Genomic DNA, 16,040 nt, shown 5'->3' on the forward strand with positions numbered 1-16,040 from the left:
GGTACCGCTCTGGTGGGAAGGTAAACGGCGTTTCCATGCGCTGTTCTGGTTTGCCAGAAGCGGCTTAGTCATGCTGGCCACATGACCCGGAAGCTGTATGCCGGCGCCCTCGGGCAATAAAGCAAGATGAGCGCCACAACCCCAGAGTCGGCCATGACTGGACCTAATGGTCAGGGGGTTCCTTTACCCTTTTAAGGCCTCTCTCTATGTCCCTACTCCTAAAGGGGTTCAGATGATAGCAACAGGAGACTGGGCCTTTTCTGTGGTAGCTCTCCAACTGGAATACTCTCCCCCAAGAGGCTCACCTGGTATCATCATTACATGTATTTACGTGCCAGGCAAAAACATTCAGCCTTACCCAAGCCTTTTGGTCATTAAATAATCTCTGGCCTGTTAAAGCTAGGCGAGGGGCCAGCTATTATGGTAATTTTATTATTATGCAGTCTGTTATTTATTATGCTTTTTTACTGTGCTCCATAAAATACGTTCTTAATGTTGTACACTGCCTTGGGATCTTGTGATAAAGGGTGGAATATAAATTGAGTTGTTGTTGTTGTTGTTGTTGTTGTTGTTGTTTTGTTGTTGTTGTTGTTATTCTCCCCCCTCACAGAGCTACCATTCCCAGAGTTCTCTGTGAAGAGATATTGATTGTTAAACCATTCTGAGAACTGTAGCTCTGTGAGAGAAATACAGTGGTACCTCAGGTTAAGTACTTAATTCGTCCCAGAGGTCCGTTCTTAACCTGAAACTATTCTTAACCTGAAGCACCACTTTAGCTAATGGGGCCTCCAGCTGCTGCTGCACCACCGGAGCACGATTTCTGTTCTCATCCTGAAGCAAAGTTCTTAACCTGAAGCACTATTTCTGGGTTAGCGGAGTCTGTAACCTGAAGCATATGTAACCTGAAGCGTATGTAACCCGAGGTACCACTGTAGAAGTCCCCTGAGAACTCTCAGCACCCTTAAAAAAACTACAGCTCCCAGAATTCTTTGGGGGGAAGCAATGACTTTAAAGTGCTATCGTGGTGCCTTAAATGTATGGTGTGAAGATGGCCTAAAAGCCCTTGCACCCTACCAGCGAAGATGCACCCACCCATTAGATAGTTAAGCCAGGCCTGCTTGGCCAACAGAAACCCTACTGATGGCTATGGGATGTTCCACGGTAGTCAAGGTAACCAAGAAGCAAACGATGGAACTAGGAGTGGGATTTGACTCTAAAGAGAAGGCTTTTAAAGAGGATTCCAGGTTGTGAGCTTTTCATAAATCAAGAGGAGGCAGGGGTAGATTGCCATTTCTGGCCATGTCGAGAAATCCTGTCAGGAAACCACTGTTCAAAATGGGATCCGCTTAGAGGAAGCAAGTGCCGAAATAGAGGGAAGCCCCCAGACCTACTGACAGAGCTATGGGGTGGAACGAAGTCTTGGCTACAGGGTTCACAGTCTTCACTATCATTTTGCTTGTCTGCGCTGTCATGGATCACCACTGGATCCTAGTGGAGACCAAGATGCAGAATTACTACAGCGGCATTTGGAAAGTCTGTATCAAGCAGGTGTGCTCTGATCTCATTGCCGCTTCACGTAAGTTTCCCACACCTGCGGACAGCCCTAGATTCTTTTCCTCAGGAATTGGTCATTCAGAGGTTCACCTATAAGGAAGGATATAAAAACCCACCTTTTCCCCATCCTACCATGTGCTATTTTTTTTAGAAAAAGAGGCGCCAGAGCTCACCACAAACTTCTCCTTAGTTCTCTTAGAATGGCAATAGTGCCCACCTGAGAGATACGGCAGCAGAGCTCCTGGGACTTCTGGCTGGGGAAAAAGCCCTGCCTATATCACAGCTGAAATGTAAAAGATAAATAATGGCACTAGTGTGCGGTGGGAGGAATGGATTTCCTAAATGCAGAATTTGGATTTGGGAAAGGATGAGAGAGAGGTGGGGGGGGGCTTGCAATACCTTCCAATGTGGCCCTCTAAGTCTCACAGTCTGGCCCTCAGCAGTCTCCTTAGAACACACCTCTCAGTGGCCCTGCTGTACCTCTCGAGTGTTTTTCACCTGACAGGAACATGTCCTTGAACTGTGGCCATACCTCTTGCTTGTTGGGATAGAGAGGGGTGATTGTTGGTCTTACTGTGTGTGGAAGCTGGCCTAACTGCGCAAAGGTGAAACTTAGATAGTTGCTCAGAAGGGAGTGAGCTTTCAGTCTGAAAAAGGGTTCCTTCTATAAAAGGTACATTTCCTTGATGGAGAATTTGGGTTTGGGAAGAGACATGGGTGTGTGTGTGTGTGTGTGTGTGTGTGTGTGTGTGTGTGTGTTTATGAGAGAGAGAAGGTGACCATGGAAGAGCCTCGCTATTCCCCCACCTCTAATAAGTCTTCCTTTGTTTTCTGTTCCACCACTGCAGCCAATGTCTATGGTGCCCGGACACTCCTGGTCTTAGCCCTTTTCTGTGGAATTGTTGGGGCCTCATTTATGACGTTCACTTACCGCTACTCCTCCCCTTTCACAATATACCGCTACCTGGTTGCTGCAATGGGATCTTTGATTGCAGGTATATATATACACATATAAAGAAGTAGAAGAATGTTGCATTTCAGGACACATACAGAATGAGCTTACATTAAGTCAGTCCATCTGTAACCTGATTTTGGGGGTGGGCAGACAGCAGGTGGGAATGCTAGGTCATTTGTGTGGGAATGGGGTGATGGTTATTGTTTTGCTACTTTGTTTTAATGATTTACTTGTTTTTAGCCTGTATTTTTGGGACGCGGGTGGCGCTGTGGTCTAAACCACAGAGCCTTGTGCTTGCCGATCAGAAGGTCGGCAGTTCGAATCCCTGCAATGGGGTGAGCTCCCGTTGCTTGGTCCTAGCTGCTGCCCACCTAGCAGTTCGAAAGCATGTCAAAGTGCAAGTAGATAAATAGGTACCGCTCCGGCGGGAAGGTAAACAGTGTTTCCATGCACTGCTCTGGTTTGGCAGAAGGGGCTTAGTCATGCTGGTCACATGACCCGGAAGCTGTACGCCGGCTCCCTTGGCCAATAAAGCGAGATGAACACCACAACCCCAGAGTTGTCCACGACTGGACCTAACGGTCAGGGGTCCCTTTACTTTTATCCTGTATTTTATTCTGTGAACTGCCCTGAGATGTTATGATTAAGGGTGGTATATTAATATTAATAATAATAGTAATTTTCAGTAGAGCAGCAAGGACTTCTGCCTTCTGGTGGGGGAAATGAAGAGCATGAGATGTGCCAGTGAGAGGACTTTCTGAACTCCAAGGACCCTCAGCCAGTGCCCAACTCAGCTGACCACTGGCACTAGGCTTGGGGCGATCAACAGTCAAGCTCTCTCCCAAAGGAGCTAGCTCTCTCTCTCTCTCTCTCTCTCTCTCTCTCTCTCTCTCTCTCTTTTAGCTGGGGAACCTCAGATAAGCTCCTGGCAAAGCCCAAGTTCCTCAGGGCACAGTTTGGTTTGGTTCAGGGGGCCCAAACCAAAAACTGGCCTAAAAAGTAGAAGCTAGATTGTTGCAGTTCTGCTGTCTCTCTTAAAACATTACAGGGGACCACACACTAAATTCCTCCTTGTGTTTTCCCTCCAGCTGCCTTGGTGTTCTTAGCTCTGAGCATTTACACCATCCGTATCTCCACACACTCCATCAGCAGAACAGGCAATATCACGTACCTGTGGTCTTTTTACATGGCCTGGACCTCCTGCCCTTCCTTCATTTTAAGCGGTGAGTCAGGAGGGAGAAGATATTCTGTCCGATTTGCATTTAAGGACAACTCTTGTCAGAATTTTGTGACGCAGTTCTTCAGCCAAACAACATTGATTAAAAAAATGCATATATATTTGGGGAAAGTGTGCATTAAAATGGATATATTAGTGAAAACAATACATAAAAAAGGCATTGTATTAGGAGAAAATGCTTGCAAACAACAACAGCACCATGTTAACTGCATACAAAATGTGTTTATTAAGATAAATTTGCCCTATAGTACTGAAGAATTTGCATTAGGATTTTTATTTTATTTTTTACTGCAAATTGCTGCAGAAATGTGGAGACCTGAATGTCACATTGGAAAAAACAAGAAACTGAGAAGAAACCAAAGTTGACTGATACTTCCATCCCTAGTGGTGAGGGAAGAGGATAATGTTTAAGGCTGCTTGTAGTGTGGTATGTTGGCTGCTCTGAGTGCTTAAACTGGGAAGGAGTTGCCATGCAAGTTTCTGTACCCAACACAAGCTATGCATCCAGCTCCTGTGTCTCATGGACCTGCTGTCTTGGCAGTTCTAAAACCCTGTTCCAGCCTCACAAAAAGTCCTGGCAGCAAGGTGGCCATTTTGGGGTAGCATCAGTTTATTCCTATTATCCTAATGTGTGTCAGGCACATGGATGTCTTTATCCCAAATGGGTATCGTTTACCTTTTATGGTTGGTGTCACATCACCTTATCGTTCATCAGCCAGATGAAAAAATGGTTCCAATCGAGAATTTCTGTAATTGCATTCAGGGCCGCTGCCATTTTCACTTTTGGACTTTGAAACACCTGCACCTGCACATTCCTCTGTATTTAGCTACCTGTTAATGCTAATTCTTAAGGGATGTGGGTGGCGCTGTGGTCTAAACCACTGAGCCTCTTGGGCTTGCCGATCAGAAGGTTGGTGGTTCGAATCCCCGCGATGGGGTGAGCTCCCATTGCTCAGTCCCTGCTCCTGCCAACCTAGCAGTTTGAAAGCACGCCAAAAAGTGCAAGTAGATAAATAGGTACCGCTCCGATGGGAAGGTAAACGGCGTTTCTGTGCGCTGCTCTGATTTCGGTGTTCTGTTGAGCCAGAAGCAACTTAGTCATGCTGGCCACATGACCTGGAAAAACTGTCTGTGGACAAAGGCCAGCTCCCTCGGCTTGTAAAGCGAGATGAGCGCTGCAACCCCAGAGTCATCTGCGACTGGACTTAACTGTCAGGGGTCCTTTACCTTTTCTTTTCTTTTCTTTTTTAATGCTAATTCGGCATTTTTATGCCTGTTGATGCTAAGGCCATGGTTTTCATGCATCTACTTCTTTTTGTAATATGGATGTATATTTCTTAGAGTCAAATTCAGTTCAGTTCCTGCTGCCTTCCCCCCCCCCTTTGCTTTGTCTTCTTCAGTGAATGTGTTTCCCCTCCCTTCTCTTTTGTGTTGCCTTGGGCTTGGACTGTATCCTGAGCTGGCCTCCCCATGAAACAGACTGGAGTCAGGATTGGAAGGGCTCATATATGCCTTGATGAGTTGCATTTCCCACCTCTGGACACTAGATGGCACAAGATCTCCTCCCCTGTGTGCACCAGTTCCAGTTCAGACTGTCTGCACATTGAGCATGAAGGGGCAAAGGGGGATACATGGGGCATTCAGCTAGAACATGCTTAGAAGCCTCCCTGCCACCAGAAACCCTGATCTTAAAGCCAAGCATACTTTGGCCACATCCACAACATACATGCAAAACTCGCTTCGATCAGTTTCACAGTGATAGCTGCACTCGCCAAGTATCTTTGGGGACTGTAGTTTACTTAAAATACATAAAATGTGCTCTGGAAGAAATGCTGTAAGAGTTCTAATATGTGTATGTATGTATGTATGTATGTATGTATGTATGTATGTGTACACACACACACACACACACACAGCCTACATGGCTCATGGTGCTGGTAATCCCAAGGTTGTGGGTTTGATTCCCGTATGTGGCAGCTGCATATTCCTGCAAAGCAGGGGGTTGAACAAGATGACCCTCAGGGTCCCTTCCATATAATTCTATGATATAGCCTAGAGAGGAAGTTGCAAAAGTATGAGGTCACCACTGAAACTATATTAGCGTTTCAGCTTTCCCCAAGGTCCAGGGGTAGGGGGAATCCGAAATTCTTGTCTTTAATCTGGATTCCACCCTGCCAAGTTCCTATCCAGGAACTGTGCTGGAAATTCAGAATGCCAGATTCATTCTCAGGATTACCAAACTGTCAGTCCTACTCAGGGAATATTTGCACCTTATGCTGGTGCTGTCATCTTTTTTTGCTTGAATAGGTTTTAGGTCTCCTTCCAGATCAAGGCAAGCCATTGAGTAGATCCCTGAAACAAGGGATCAAGGAATAAGAAAATAAATTCTAAATGAAATATCTAAATGAAATAATGTGCCGCTTCACCACTTTGTGCTGCTACCGCCACTTCCCTTCCCCACCCTCACCCCTTCTGTAGGTTTGTTCAGCCTGATGGCACATCAACGTTTGCTGGTGCACGGATCCGGTTTCTCAGATGGAGAAAGCTCCACAATCACTTCGAGCTCCTCAGAATGGACCTCGAGCTCGTCAAGCTATTTGGAGGATTCAGAAGGGGAAAGAAAGACGTCTGTATCAGCAAGGCGGTCCCTTCATAAATAATGGAGAGGGGTGCTTGTCTGTGTTGTGTTTGTCGGGGGTATATGGGTCCCAAGCAATCCTTTGTGCTTCAGAAATTGTCAGTGCATGTACAGGAGATGGGGGTGGGGGGGAGAGAGGAGATGCCTCCTTGGATGTAAACAAAGATTTGTAAATTGTATGCTGCCTTGTTGGGGTGGGGTGGGGTGGGAGGGATGAAAGTGTGGTTTATAAATTCTTAAATAAATGAATAGTGCCACTGTCTGGTCTTCAGTCTGTTTGTTTGTTTGTTTGTTTGTTTGTTTGTTTGTTTGTTTGTTTGTTTGTATAGTGGATATGTTGCTTATATTACAGCAAGGCAACATAGGTTAAAACAAAAAGCAAATACAAAAACATTGCAAAAACACGCACCACAGATGCGTTGACAATTGAATGAAGCATCCTTTGGGGAATCAAAATTCAAATTGTATCTAAAAATCAAGAACAGGTATAAGGGGAAACAATCATCGCAAATAGCTAAACCTCTGTAAACACCACAAAGTAAAATGCTACAAATTGTGGTTTTATATTCTAAACTGCCTTGCGACCCTTGGATGAAGCACAGTATAAAAATTGTAATTATGATGATGATGATGAAAAATGAAATAAAATTAAAAACTATGAGTACATTTTACTCAAAGTAGGCCCACTCTGAAATTAATGGACCTTAGTTAGTCCTGGCCATTAATTTCAATGGGGCTACTCTGAGCAGGAATAACATTGGATACAACCTGTAAGATATGATTGACCATTGGGCCAAAAAAGACAGGAATCAGCTTAGTCTTCTCAGTCACTGCCCCTGCCCCTATTATATTATTACCGTATTTTTCGCTCTATAAGACGCACCAGACCACAAGATGCACCTAGTTTTTGGAGGAGGAAAACAAGAAAAAAAAAATATTCTGAATCTCAGAAGCCAGAACAGCAAGAGGGATCGCTGTGCTGTGAAAGCAGCAATACCTCTTGCTGTTCTGGCTTCTGGGATAGCTGTGCAGCCTGCATTCACTCCATAAGACGCACACACTTCCCCCTTACGTTTTAGGAGGGAAAAAGTGAGTCTTATAGAGCAAAAAATATGGTAATTATCATTATCATTGCCACCATCAATCATCACCAATAACGCCAGCATTACATTTAAGACCTGCCCTTCACTGATCGGGGCCAGGGCAGGTTAATAGAGATTTAAAATTCAAGATCAAAAACAGTTTAAACAAATCACCACCACAATAAATAAATCAACCCTGCGCCAGGCCGCTTCCTACCCCCTCAACCCAAAGAAGTAAAGGAAGTCAAGATTCCACGGCAGTTGAGACCAGCCTAGAAGTATCTGCAGGAGCCTTAACTGCTGCACAGAGACTCTAGGAACCACTGTGTCTCCACAAGTTCTCGGTGGTCCTTGGTGGCTGCTTCTTCCTCCTAGCGAAGATGCCCCCAGCCAATGCCTGCCAGTGGCTCCGTGTGAGGTTGCCCTATCGAGCCACCACAGCCGCCTCTACTTGCATCAGTTTCCTCCTCCTCTCCATCTCCCTGCTTAGCCCCTCCTGGATGGAAATCATTGCCCCAGACACGAACGGGCCTCCTAACCCCGTGGCCAACAAACTCTGCAACAACGTGGCCTGCACTCAACTGAGCAGGAGCAGTGGTAAGGAGGTGCACCGGTGCCCGGTCATCTCAGTCCTACCCCTCCTGGCACTCCGCCCCAAACACAAGCAACCGTCTCCTCTTGCCCCATGGCTGCATGGCTCCAGTCCTGGGGGATCTGCCCTCCAGGAGATGTTTAAGTCAGTTTTTGGATCTCCAACGAGATCCCATGCCAACATGTACTGATGTGTAAGCCCAAGTGAAGCTAGGTGTTTTGAAATGTTTATTTCATTTATTTCCTGAGGAGATAAACAATTTGCTTCAAATCCCCGAGATGGGGTGAGATCCCATTGCTCAGTCCTTGCTCCTGCCAACCTAGCAGTTCAAAAGCATGTCAAAGTGCAAGTAGATAAATAGGTACCACTCCGGTGGGAAGGTATACGGCGTTTCCGTGTGCTGCTCTGGTTCGCCAGAAGTGGCTTAGTCATGCAGGCCACATGACCTGGAAGCTGTACGCCGGCTCCCTCGGCCAATAAAGCGAGATGAGCGCCGCAACCCCAGAGTCATCCATGACTGGACCTAATGGTCAGGGGTCCTTTTTATTGCTGCATGCAACCCCAATCTCCAAGCAGTGCAAGATTCCAGGGCCCAGGGTTTGTGTTTCCTTTGGAATGAAGGACAGCAGAGACTGTGGTATCTTTATGATTTATGGTTTGTTTACACATATATGCAACCTGAGCCTACGGTTCACAGAATTAACAACCCAAGAGAGCTTGCTTCCCCCATAGCTACAGCCTTGGATTCAAACAGAAAACAAACATCGTTTGCTCTCTGTCTCTGTTTTGCTTCTAGCTCACATCACTCTACTTCCTCTTCACAGCCCTGGCTTTATCCTCCTAACTACCCAGAGTTGAGGGAGGGTGGAGCTCCACCCAATTGCCATCTCCCACAGAGCTGCTTCCTTTGTTCCCCTTAATGGCCCATCACCCAAGCGATTGCCTTAACAGGATGCTAACCTGACTGTCCCAAGAATTAGAAGGCTTGATTAGCTTTTAACACTTATTTGATCCAGGGATTAGGAGGGGTGTCTGCAAACAACCTAACACTGTCCCTCCAAACTCATAACTATTACTATATATATAGCGCTATATCTATATATCTATCTACTTATCTATCATCTCCATATCATGATCTGAAGCAATTTGATATGGAGCAGAGATTTGCTGATTATTGTTAACAAATGTCAGGTGATTGGATTTTTAAAAATCCAGACAGTATAGAGAGATTTGGTCTCGGGGCATAGCTGTCAACATTTTACTTTTTTAAAGGGAAATTCCCTTATTCCGAGTAGGATTCCTCGCAAGAAAGGGGGAAAGTTGACAGCTATGCTCAGGGGCATGATAAGGCACCTCCAAAAGTTCAGCCCCAGAACATGCCAGCCTATGGGGAGCAAGACCCTCTTAAGGTATCTTGGTCCAAAATTATTTAGGGCTTTGAACTCTAGTCCCCAAACTTTGAAGCTGGCCTGGGGACAGACAGCTGGTGCAGATGCTATGGCACTGTTGTTACAAGCTGTCGGAAAGTTACTGATAATGATGATTTGTACTAGTGTCTACAACCGTCAGCACCTCCTGAGAACCAGAGCTGTCAAGAGTGATGTTTAGAAGGGGAAACCACATCCCATTTGCTGCCTCCTGAGAGTTGAGCTGTCAAAAGGCAGCTTTAAGAAAGAAACACTCCTACCCTCTGGAGCAGAGGTCAGGTGCATTGTTATTTAAAGCAAGCAGAGATATTCACAACTGATGATGCATCTATTCGCTTGGTTGTTTTTTTCCTAATCCTCCCCACCCACCCACCTCAACCGTGACCTTTTCTTCCAATGAGCCTGGGGCAGCATGTGCAATTTTCTCCTCCCTCGCCCATTTTCATCAACAGCCCTGCAAAGTGAATTAGGGTGAGAAATAGCGACCCCAACACCCAGTAAGAGATCCAGTAGGGATTTGAACTGTTTCACATCTTTAAGAATGCATCTTCTGTTTAGGGATTGATGGATATTGGAATTATGTATGTCTGTATTTTTCACTCTGTAGGACGCACTAGACCCCTCTAGTTTTAGAGGGGGAGAACAAGGAAAAAATTCCCTCCCTCTCTGTGCAGCGTTCCTTCAGTGAAGCGGCAGGAGAAACGGAGCCCCTTCCATTTCTCCTCCCGCTTAGCTGAAGGGGTGCTGCACAGAGAGGGAAAGCTGTGCAGCGCCTCTCCAGCGAAGCGAAGCCAGGAGAGCAAGAGGGATCGGTGTGCACCGAGCTCTCTCGCTCTCAAGGCTTCAGCGAAAGCAACGCGAAGCCTCCGGAGGCTTCGCGTTGCTTTCGCTGAAGCCATGGAGCCTGCATTTGCTCCATAAGACGCACACACATTTCCCCTTACTTTTTGGAGGGGAAAAAGTGTGTCTTATAGAGTGAAAAATACAGTAGATCAGGAAGGGGAAACCCAAATTCTCTCTGTCCAGGCCTGGCAACGATCTCCATGCAATGTGCCCAAAGTGTTTTTGTTTCGTTTTGCCTAGTGGGACTGTGTCCCTGAACTCTGATCATGCCTCTAGTTAAGGGTTTCCCAAACTTGGGTCTCCAGCTGCTTTTGGACTACAATTCCCATCATCCCTGACCACTGGTCCTGCTAACTAGGGATGATGGGAGTTGTAGTCCAAAAACAGCTGGAGACCCAAGTTTGGGAAACCCCATTTGAGCTTCTCTAGATGGAGGACAGAGTGCTGCTGCTGGTCAGTGTTGACAAAACTAATTTAAACAAGCCAATGATCCTTCTTGCTTCCTATGTTCCATGCCCCAGTAATAAACATTCTATACAGGACATTCTATACAAAGATCTCAAAATAGCTGTCTTATTACAAAAGAATTTCAAAACAAACAAACAAAATTCCTTCCAGTAGCACCTTAAAGACCAACTAAGTTAGTTCTTGGTATGAGCTTTCGTGTGCATGCACACTTCTTCAGATACACGCATGCACACGAAAGCTCATACCAAAAACTAACTTAGTTGGTCTTTAAGGTGCTACTGGAAGGAATTTTTTTATTTTGTTTTGACTATGGAAGACCAACACGGCTACCTATGTGTAAAAGAATTTCAGAAATAGACTGGAAAGAGAAGTTGCTGAATTGCAACTTATTACCAAACTTGAGACCTGGTCTGAATAGAGACATTGGATTCTTATCTCATTATACATGATAAAGCTATTTTTAGCCATCTCACCCATTGCTTTTTCCTGTAAGACCAATTGCAGTCGTTAACAGTCATCAACAGGTTTACCACACCTATCAGCCAACCACCCATTCCCACCACCCTTCTGAGTAATACCCCTCCCCATCCTCTCACTATATATAAGGCTCTGGTGACTTCTGTTTCAGTGTATCTGAAGAAGTGTGCATGCACACAAAAGTTCATACCAATAACAAATTTAGTTGGTCTCTAAGGTGCTACTGGAAGGATTTTTTAAATTTTTGTTTAGACTACAGCAAACCAACATGGCTACCTACCTGTAACTTGTCTGGACATGTTTGCTAAGGTTGAACTGTCTTTCCCTCCCCTTTGGTGACATGTCAGTGATGTAAAGATGATATATCAATGATGCTGTGTGAACTGTATTCTGGGATCTGGTGGGAAGTTTTAAATGTCAATGTCGCTCCATGCTCTGGGTTCACTCGCTGCTGATAGGTAACCTGTTAACCTCTTAACCTGTTACGCAACAATAAAGGATCTAAGTCTACTTACTGCTGTTTTGCTCCAAATTGCTTGGCTAGAATTTCCTTCTTTTACTGACCACATGGACCCACGGGGGACTGGTACCCCAACGAGCTGGGCTGTCTCAACCCAGAATTTTCCTTAAGAAGTGTAACTTTTAAAACTCACTTGTAATAAGATGAAGGAGGTTTTAAAATTAAGTATACTATTAAGTATATAGTAGTACCTTGGGTTACAGACGCTTCAGGTTACAGACGCTTCAGGTTACAGACTCTGCTAACCCAGAAATAGTACCTCGGGTTAAGAACTTTGCTTCAGGATGAGAACAGAAATTGTGCGTAGGTGGCGCGGCAACAGCGGGAGGCACCATTAGCTAAAGTACCTCAGGTTAAGAACAGTTTCAGGTTAAGAACGGACCTCCGGAACGAATTAAGCACTTAACCCAAGGTACTACTGTGTAAGGTTTTATGGACATGCATGAACCAGTATATTATAATGGAACCAAGAGAGGGAGTGGAGGGAAGTTGACCAAAAATTATGGTTTAATTTGGTTATGATTTTTTTTCTCTCCCCCCCCCCCAATTTTGTTATTTTTGGAAAATAAAAAAAAAAGTTTTCAAAAAAAACACACTATCCAGGGGTCCTTTACCTTTTTCACCCTTTATGAAACCAATGGACTTAAGCTACCTGTATGCAGGCATTTTCCAGCATTTCAGACAGGACACAAAGCATGAACAATCCGTATTAATCTTTCTCTCCCTGGCAGGTATCATGAGAGTTTCGAGAATCCTCCTGGCACTCGCTACGGTCACTGGTTTCGTGGCAGCCATCTCCCTCCTTATCTCCTGCCAATGCTTGAGGCGTTGTGGGGGACCTTCCAACATGCTGGTGTCCTCAGCAGCAAGCTTCACCACAGGTATGAAAGAGGACTCCCCCTAGTTTCAGGAAGGGCTCAGTGGCACAACAAATGCTCACATGCAAAAGGTCTCAGGTTTAAGGCTTCATAGGTCAAAACCAGCACTTTGAATTGGGCCCAGAAACTAACCGGCAGCCAGTTCAGTCGGCCGAGATTTGGTGTAATATGCTCACCCCATTGAGCAGCCTGGCCATCAAATTCTCCACCAGCATTCAATCCCCAGCATCTGCTGGCTGGCTGGGGAAATCCTCTGTCTGGAACCTTACAGGGCAGCTGCCAGTCAGTGTAGACAATACTAAGCTTGTGTTGCCTGTGGCTTCATGGTAGAGGAATTTGTTTTGCATGCAGAAGGTCCTTGGTTCAATCTCTAGGGAGGGCTGGGAGGGAACCCGAGAGAGCCTCTGCCAGTCAGTGTAGAGACCATTGATAGGCAAACTAAGGCCCGGGGGCCAGATCCGGCCCAATCGCCTTCTCAACCCGGCCCGCGGACAGTCCAGGAATCAGCGTGTTTTTACATGAGTAGAATGTGTCCTTTTATTTAAAATGCATCTCTGGGTTATTTGTGGGGCATAGGAATTCGTTCATTTCCCCCCTTCAAAATACAGTGGATGCTCAGGTTGCGAACGTGATCCATGTGGGATGCATGTTCGCAACCTGCAGCATTCGCAAGCCACGTCTGCTCATCTGCGCATGCGCGGGTTGCGATACAGCACTTCTGCGCATAAAAAACGCACAATTTAGTGCTTCTGCACATGCGCGCCTGCCAAAACCTGGAAGTAACCTGTTCTGGTACTTCCGAGTTTCGACAGTCCGCAACCCAAAAAAACGCAACCTGAAGCGGACACAACATGAGGTATGACTGTATAGTCCGGCCCCCCACAAGGTCTGAGGGACAGTGGACCGGCCCCCTGCTGAAAAAGTTTGCTGACCCCTGGTGTAGACGGTACTAAACCAGATTGTCCAATGGTTTGGCTCAGTATATGACAGCTTCCTACCTTCCTGTGCATTCACAAGGCTTATTTTGCATGCTTAAAGCCTCCATTCAACAGGTTCATGAAAAAACCTGGATCAAATGGATCCCCCATCCCTACTCAGGTGGCATCTCTAACTCACTTTTACTCCTTGTTAGGCATCTTCGGCTTTGTCACAATGGCCTCATACACAGTCGACATGACCCAGAAAGATCTGAGTTCTGTCGGCCACCTTCACTTCACATGGAGTTTCTGCCTCGCCTGGCTGGTGTTCACCCTCTATGTCATGAATGGTGAGCTTTGTTAAGCCACAGTTTCTTGGGGCTTCCTTACTGGGAAACTGTGGTTCAAGTACTGCTAACAGGCCAGGATGTTATATTAAGCCATAACATATTAGGACAGCAAAGTGGAAGGTGGATCAGAGCCATAGGGCACAGTCCAGCAGGACATTCTCTCACGTAAGCCCTGTGGCAGGCATGGTCAGTCTCTTAGGCCTGTGACCTCCTTGGGAGTTTTGAGTGAGTGCCGAGGCACTACCCCCTCTGATCAATTCTCTCCCTTCTCCTACAGGTCAGCCACCCCTCTGGGGGACTAAAAGAGAGTTAAAGTTTAGGTTTCCCAGGGTATGTGGGTCAAAGTCAGATGCAGTGGAATTAATCAGAGCCTGGCCTTGAACAGGACATAGAGCTGAAAGAGGAAGTTGGGAAGGGCGTCACTCTACCAACTCCTTCCTTCTAATCTCTGCACTTTTTGAGAAAGAAAAAGCTAACCATCCTCACCATCTCATAACCAAGGAGGCTTCGTGGACAGCAGGGGAAGATCAGAGGGGCATCGTTGTGCCCATGGGCACCGCACTGGTGACCCCTGCCCTGTTGAAATGAACAGGAACCACACAGGCCCTTTTGCAGAGCTCATGTTCTTTCCAGTTTGGCTTACGCAGGAGAGCTTCCTTGATCCCCATAATTTAACAGCTCTCAGTGTGTTTCCCATTTCCAAACCTGGGGACCCAAATGCTTTCAGTGAGGCTTGCATTATTACTGTTATGCACTGCGAGGAATTGGATGAGTAATTGGGAAGTGCCTGTTACCCTGAGCTCCTAGGAGGAAGGGAGGGACAAAACTGCAACCAATCAATTCAGTTCAACTTAAAAAAATAGAAAAGGAATATGGTCCTTCTTTTCTCCCTGCAGGTTTCTTTAGCTTGATGACACATTTCCTGACAATACAATCTGGCAGCGAACAACATTTCAACACAATCCTCTTGGAAGGGAGGATGCAGCAACCTGCGGCTGGGGACCACACAGCTATGGGGCTGTCCGTTCTCCAAGGTCAGGGACTGGCTGCTCCACCTGCAAGAAGCCCCCTCCCAAGCCCATCCATCTGTCTTAATTCCACCATAATCTAAACTCTTCAACCTGATAGTTTCTCATTTCCTCCCATGCTATTTTTTATTTTATTTTATTTTGAATCCGCATTGTCTATTAAAAAAAAAAAATATCCATCCTACTGCTTCTCTTGTATTATTATTTTTTTAAATATTCCAATGTCTGATTTTTTAAAGAAAAACCAACGCCTAAATCTTGCAATAAAGTTGTTTTGCATTTTCAGTGCCTGGTCTGTAACAGTTCCTTCTCTCTCTCTCCCCCCCCCCCCACCTCCCACCTCCTTTTAGGTAAGTACAGCCAAAGAGAGCTGTCCATTTCGCCAGGAACTTTTAGGGTCTCCTAACAACTCTCTGCACCCTCAACAAACTACAGTTCCCAGGATTCTTTGGGGGGAACGCCATGTCTGCTTAAAAGTGACATGGGGCTGCTTCAAATGTGTAGTGCAGATGGAGCCTTGGAGTGCTTTAAAAATTATAATCCATCGCTCTAAACGGGTTTTCCCCTGACTGTGCTCCCGAGTACGATGAGGTGTTTCTCTTACGTTCTGAAAAAATGGTTGGCATCAGCACAGCATATGGAAAATTGTGATAGATTAAATATTTTCCAGCATGGTGGATGTGTAATAATAGTGAAACTGTCAGCTACTAACTTTCTAAGAGGCAGAGGAGCCCTATTAGGAGGGAGGAGGAAAGCGACAACTCTTGTAACTGGGTGTTCCATGCATAGAAGTGTGTGTGTGTGTGTGTGTGTGTGTGTGTGTGAGAGAGAGAGAGAGAGAGAGAGAGAGAGAGAGAGAGAGAGAGTGTTAAAAAAATAACCCCATTAAAAACAGAAGTGAAAACACTTCAAACCATTTAAAAGCATACAAAAATGAAGTAGAACACCCATCTTCAAAAGACCTTGCCACAACGGCCAGTTAGTGGCCTAAAACCTGTGGGAACAAAAAAAAAAAAAAAGTATTTGCCTGCTGGTGAAAGGAAAGCAGAGTGGCAGACAATCTAGCCTCCTGTG

General features: G+C 45.7%; 2 protein-coding genes across 2 annotated transcripts; both read left to right on the top strand.

Annotated features, from left to right (window-relative positions):
- Positions 1–1,035: 1,035 nt before the first annotated feature.
- Positions 1,036–6,644, top strand: LOC309347742 (protein NKG7-like). The gene is made up of 4 exons (XM_081872508.1): positions 1,036–1,576; positions 2,403–2,549; positions 3,598–3,732; positions 6,225–6,644. The coding sequence occupies exons 1-4, from the start codon at positions 1,402–1,404 to the stop codon at positions 6,404–6,406; spliced, it is 639 nt and encodes a 212-aa protein (XP_081728634.1). The 5' UTR covers positions 1,036–1,401; the 3' UTR covers positions 6,407–6,644.
- A 1,080-nt stretch (positions 6,645–7,724) lies between these two features.
- Positions 7,725–15,179, top strand: LOC309347298 (uncharacterized protein). Its single transcript, XM_081871736.1, has 4 exons — positions 7,725–8,063; positions 12,525–12,674; positions 13,804–13,938; positions 14,835–15,179. Exons 1-4 carry the CDS (start codon positions 7,847–7,849, stop codon positions 15,047–15,049), a joined length of 717 nt encoding a protein of 238 aa, XP_081727862.1. The 5' UTR covers positions 7,725–7,846; the 3' UTR covers positions 15,050–15,179.
- The last annotated feature ends 861 nt before the right edge of the window (positions 15,180–16,040 follow it).

Source organism: Podarcis erhardii, assembly GCF_964252035.2.
Source record: "Podarcis erhardii genome assembly, chromosome: 7".
Lineage (NCBI taxonomy): Eukaryota > Metazoa > Chordata > Lepidosauria > Squamata > Lacertidae > Podarcis > Podarcis erhardii.

Bases quoted from the DNA above. Each gene is read 5' to 3' on its own strand.
- LOC309347742 (XM_081872508.1), top strand. From the start codon at position 1,402: ATGGGGTGGAACGAAGTCTTGGCTACAGGGTTCACAGTCTTCACTATC. The intron at 2,550-3,597 runs GTATATATATAC...TTTTCCCTCCAG, and splicing joins AATGGGATCTTTGATTGCAG to CTGCCTTGGTGTTCTTAGCT. The intron at 3,733-6,224 runs GTGAGTCAGGAG...CCCCTTCTGTAG, and splicing joins CCCTTCCTTCATTTTAAGCG to GTTTGTTCAGCCTGATGGCA.
- LOC309347298 (XM_081871736.1), top strand. From the start codon at position 7,847: ATGCCCCCAGCCAATGCCTGCCAGTGGCTCCGTGTGAGGTTGCCCTAT. The intron at 8,064-12,524 runs GTAAGGAGGTGC...TCTCCCTGGCAG, and splicing joins TCAACTGAGCAGGAGCAGTG to GTATCATGAGAGTTTCGAGA. The intron at 12,675-13,803 runs GTATGAAAGAGG...ACTCCTTGTTAG, and splicing joins AGCAGCAAGCTTCACCACAG to GCATCTTCGGCTTTGTCACA.